The sequence below is a fragment of the Carlito syrichta genome, unplaced genomic scaffold (genome assembly GCF_000164805.1).
Source record: "Carlito syrichta isolate Samal-C Ts95f unplaced genomic scaffold, Tarsius_syrichta-2.0.1 Scaffold106297, whole genome shotgun sequence".
NCBI lineage: Eukaryota > Metazoa > Chordata > Mammalia > Primates > Tarsiidae > Carlito > Carlito syrichta.
Genome location: NW_007050393.1, coordinates 50,384 through 55,065, shown reverse-complemented (window position 1 = coordinate 55,065; position 4,682 = coordinate 50,384). Strand labels below are relative to the sequence as shown.

Below are 4,682 nucleotides of genomic sequence, written 5' to 3'. Positions count from 1 at the left end.
GCGGGATTACAGGCTGAGCCACTGAGCCTGGCTAATTTTTTTTTTTTGAGCCAGAGTCTCACTCTGTCGCCCATGCTGGACTGTAGTAGCATGCTCATGGCCACTACAGCCTTGATCTGCTGGGTTCAGGCAATCCTTTCACTTCAGCCTTCTAAGTAGCTGGAACTATAGGCGTGTGCCACCATGCCTGGCTAATTTTTTATTTATGTAGAGGTGAGGTCTCACCATGTTGTTCCGACTGGTCTCTAACCCCTGGGCTCATGCAATCCTCTCCCCTCTGCCTCGCAACGTGCAGGAATTTACAGGCATAGCCGCCGTACCTGACCTTGATAAAGTGGATTTGACAGGAATTCTGGTAGCACTTAGCTGGCGTGAAGGGTATTATTAATACAAAGACTTCATGATTCATTTAGTTGACTTCAAAAGTGCCTTATCTCTGAGACTTGGTGGTTCCATGAGCTGACCTGGAGACATGGCATTTTCGTTTTAAGCTTCTTGCTGTGCTTCCTTTTCAGGAAACTCGAAGGAAGGAAGGCATTGTGAAGCTGAAGCCTCACGAGGAGCCACTCCGTTCCGAGATTCTCAGTGGAAAGTTCACCATCTTGGTGAGTCTTTTGGGACCATCTTGTGGGGCCACGTTCCTTCCTTTTGTGGCTGTTGTCTTGTTTGGCCTTTATTCCTAGATACCTTGTCCTGAGTCTGGTGAGACTGCAGTCAGGGGTAGATGTGAAGCAGCCATGCAGTTTTGCGCAAATTATTTTATTTTTAAGTAAAAAAAAAATTTTTGAGTCGGGATCTTACTCTGTCACCCAGCTGGAGTACGATGGCATGAACATGGCTACCACAGCCTTGGTCTTCTGAGCTCAGGTGATCCTCCCACCTCAGCCTTCCAAATAGTTGGAACTACAGTAGCTGAGACTACAGGCGTGTGCCACCCTGCCTGGCTAATTTTTTGATTTTTTTTTTTTAATAGAGACGCGGTCTCACTGTGTTTCTTAGACTGGTCTCAAACTCCTGGGCTCAAGCAGTTTCCTGCCTTGGCCTCCCAAAGTGCTGGAATTACAAGCATGAGCCACTGTGCCTAGCCTCGTTTAGTAATAATTCAGTTACTAATGATTACTAATAATTAGAGCTACCACTAATAATTGAGTAATTGAGTTATGGAGACTCAGTTGTTCAACAGACTTAGCAGTTTCTTCCTTGGTCCATGAAGGTTAGTGAGGATCTTTGGGATAGGTATACAGTGTATCAGATGTCCATCCTTCCTTGTTTGATGTAAGCTTTCCATTATGAGAGACCTCAGCCTTTCACGTAAGTATACTGGTGGGCCTTTTAAGGCTAGCATGGAAACCCTTGTCCTGTTCTGTGGTTCTTTCTGCCACTTGATGCTTTTGCCATCCTGTCTGGGAAATTAGCTAGGAAGCCAGTACAGACCCATCCTTTGATCTGTCTGCAGTTGAAGAGCAAAGAGAATATGGTTCTCTCTTCCTCCCTCCCTCCCTCCCTTCCTTCCTTCTTTGAATTGGATTTTCACTCTGTCATCCGGGCTGGAGACCACTGGCATGATCACCACAACCTCGACCTCGACCTCCTGGGCTCAGGTGATCCTTCTGCCTCAGCCTCCAGAGTAGCTGGGGCTACAGGCACTTGCCACCATGCCTGGCTAATTTTTTTTTTTTTTTTTTTTGTGGAGACTGGGTTTCACTACCTTGTCCAAGGTGGTTTCAAACGCCTGTGCTCACATGAACCTCTTGCCTCAGCCTCCTGAAGTGCTGGTATATGAGCCACCGTACCCAGCCTGGTAGTTTTCTTACCACAAGAATATGGTCCAGGGGGTGCTGAGGGAATCAGGCAAGGGATGATACTGACATTCTTCCGTCTCGGGAGCAGTTGGGGAAGCCAGGGGAGTGTTGCCAACATCTGTTCTCTTCATGTGTCAAACCTCAATCCAGGATACAAGCTTTAGTGATTGTTGTAATTTTCTGTTTTATTTCTTAATGCTTCTTGTTTTATTTGCTCCAGAATGTTCGGGACCCCACAGGAGCCTCCATTGCTCTCTTCACTGCCAGGCTACATCATCCCCACAAGTCAGTCCAGCACGTGGTCCTTCAGGCTCTGTTTTACTTGCTAGACAGAGCTGTGGACAGGTAAGACCTGAAGTGATCTTTCAGGTGGTCTGCAGTCAGATATGAAAGTGACAACTTTTTTTTTTTTGAATCACAGTCTCACTTTGTTGTCTAGGCTAGAGTGCAGTGGCACCCTCATGGTCGCCACAGCCTCTGTGTGCTGGGCTCAGGCAATCCTTCTACATCAGCCTTCCAAGTAACTGGAACTACAGGCATGCACCACCACGCCCGGCTAATTTTTTTGATTTATTGTAGAGACAAGGTCTCGGCCAAGTTGCCCAGGCTAGTTTCGAATCCCTGAGCTCAGTCAGTCCTCTTGCCTTCACCTCCCAAGGTGCTAGGATTATAGGTGTGAGCCACCACGCCTGGCTAATGACAGCTTTTGACTTGATTAAATCCAGCAGTGTATTCCTCATCCACCTGGGATGTGCCCTGGGCAGTGCTGTGAATAGAAAGCAGTTCATGTCTGTAAGGGTTTGGCGTGTTTCTGGGTACTATCAAGAGGGTGGGTGTTCTGTTTGTTTACCAACTTGGCTCTGCATTAGGGTAACAGAAGCTGAGCGAGTCAGTAGTTAGCAGTCCCAGGATCTAGAGAATTACTGATTGGACATCAGTGAGGAGCAGATGAGCTATGTGGATCTTTCTGCTCATTTCAAAACCCTCTAGGGCCTCTATGTCTTTGTAAAACAGGAAGAATGCCATTTAGCTCAGAATGTGAAAAGTATAAAGTTAAGCAAAATCATCCTTATAATAAAAACAGGTGCATAAGCATAAAGAAGCAGCTCAGGCCCTCTCTCCCTTCCCTCAGAGGTAAATGGCGGTGTTAGAGTTTTTCTGACAATTAAAAAGAAGCCCTAGGAAGTTATTTGACAGCCATCACCTGTTGGTCCAGCTGGGTCTAAGATCTCCTGGTTTTTTGCCCTTGGTCAGATTTACCTGTACCCTGCTGTGCTGTCTTTCTGCCTTGCTTCCTTTATCCCTGGTGTTTGCCACTTAGTTTGTTACTGCTCTTGGCATCTTTGGCTGATCCTCTGGGTTAGAATTGCTCTGTCGAGATAGTGAGAGACAACTGTGTGCCATTTTGTCATAACTGTGTGCCACTTTGTCATATTGTGGGCTCATAGGATGGGCATAGTCAAGGGATTGTCTGAGGTGGGAGTCTCTGTCTAGCTCACTTATTACTGCCTTGTTTATCTCACCACCATATTACTTAGCTTCTGCTGCTGATGCTCGTGCGAGACATATCCCAACCACACACACAGCATTATTCTGAAATGGAGAAGTTGCCAGGGAGTAGAGACCAGGATTCTCAGTGGCCCTGTATTTCCCAAGCAGAAGTGTAGGTTTTCTCAGCTTTTCTCTCTTGTGACTGGCCTTCAGGCATAATTTCCAGAATCTGGGTCTCTCTGCAATGCTTCTATAGCTAAGGAGAATGAATGGATGGCTCTTTTACCAGAAAATCCACTGAACCCAAGTGCTTCTATAGGTGTAGCAGGCTGTGTGGACGTGACCAGGTTTTGATTTTTCCAGTGTGAGTAGTGGATCCCACAGGAGACCCACAGGTAAACATAATTAAAGTTTGTTAGTGGCTGGGCTCAGTGGCTCACCCTGTAATCCCAGCGCTTTGGGAGGCCAAGGTGAGTGGATTGCCTGAGCCCATGGGTTCGAGACCCGCCTAGGCAACTTGGCAAGAACTCATCTCTACAATAAATCAAAAAAACAAAAATTAGCCGGGTGTGGTAGCGCGCCCCTGTAGTTTCAGCTACTTGGAAGGCTGAGGCGGAAGGATCACCAGAGCCCAGCAGGTCAAGGCTGCAGTGGCCGGGAGTGGTCACTGCACTCCAGTCTGGGTGACAGAGTGAGACTCCAACTCAAAAAACAAACCAAATAAAACAAAAGACCCTCAGTGTCTCCTCATAATCCAGAGGGGGTATATAAGCTAAGTAAATTTGAGTGTTTTCTCTAAGCAAAATATTCTCAGTGAGTAGAAAATCTTTTTTCCTGTATTGTTTTTAGCCAGAACGGTCTTCTCTCTCCCTTCCTCTTGACTAAATCCAAAACCCAAGTTTTAAGACTGGCTCCCTCACCACTCCAACATGTCACAAATAAAATTCTTTATACTCTGGCCTTAATAGCAGTAATTACCAATACCAATAATCATTATGTACTTAACTATATGACCTTATGATGCGATGCATTTAGCTGCCACTAGGGTCAAGAAGCTTCTTTTTTTTTTTTTTGATTTGGAGTTTCACTCTGTCGCCCAGGCTGAAGTGCAGTGGCATGCTCACGGTTACCCCAGTGTCGACCTGCTGGACTCCAGCGATCCTTTCACCCCAGCCTTCCAAGTAGCTGGTACTACAGGTGCACGCTACCACGCCTGTCTAATGTTTTATTTATAGTAGAGATGAGGTCTTACCAAGTTGCGGGGGCTGGTCTCGAACCTGTGGACTCAGGCAATCCACTTGCCTTGTCCTTCCAAAGTACTGGGATTGTAGGCTGAGCCACCAAACCCAGCCAAGGATCTTCTTTTTTTTTTTTTTTTTTTTTTGAGTT

General features: G+C 46.3%; 1 protein-coding gene across 1 annotated transcript in view; it reads left to right on the top strand.

Moving 5' to 3' along the window:
• LOC103269571 (tyrosine-protein phosphatase non-receptor type 9) overlaps nucleotides 1-4,682 on the top strand; it is a gene marked incomplete at its 5' end in the record, with an annotated part of 49,029 nt that overhangs the window by 4,039 nt on the left and 40,308 nt on the right. Inside the window, 2 exons of the mRNA XM_021716839.1 lie at nucleotides 516-605; nucleotides 2,023-2,147. Coding sequence (XP_021572514.1) covers nucleotides 516-605; nucleotides 2,023-2,147 — 215 coding nt within the window. The remainder of the gene's footprint in view (nucleotides 1-515; nucleotides 606-2,022; nucleotides 2,148-4,682) is intronic.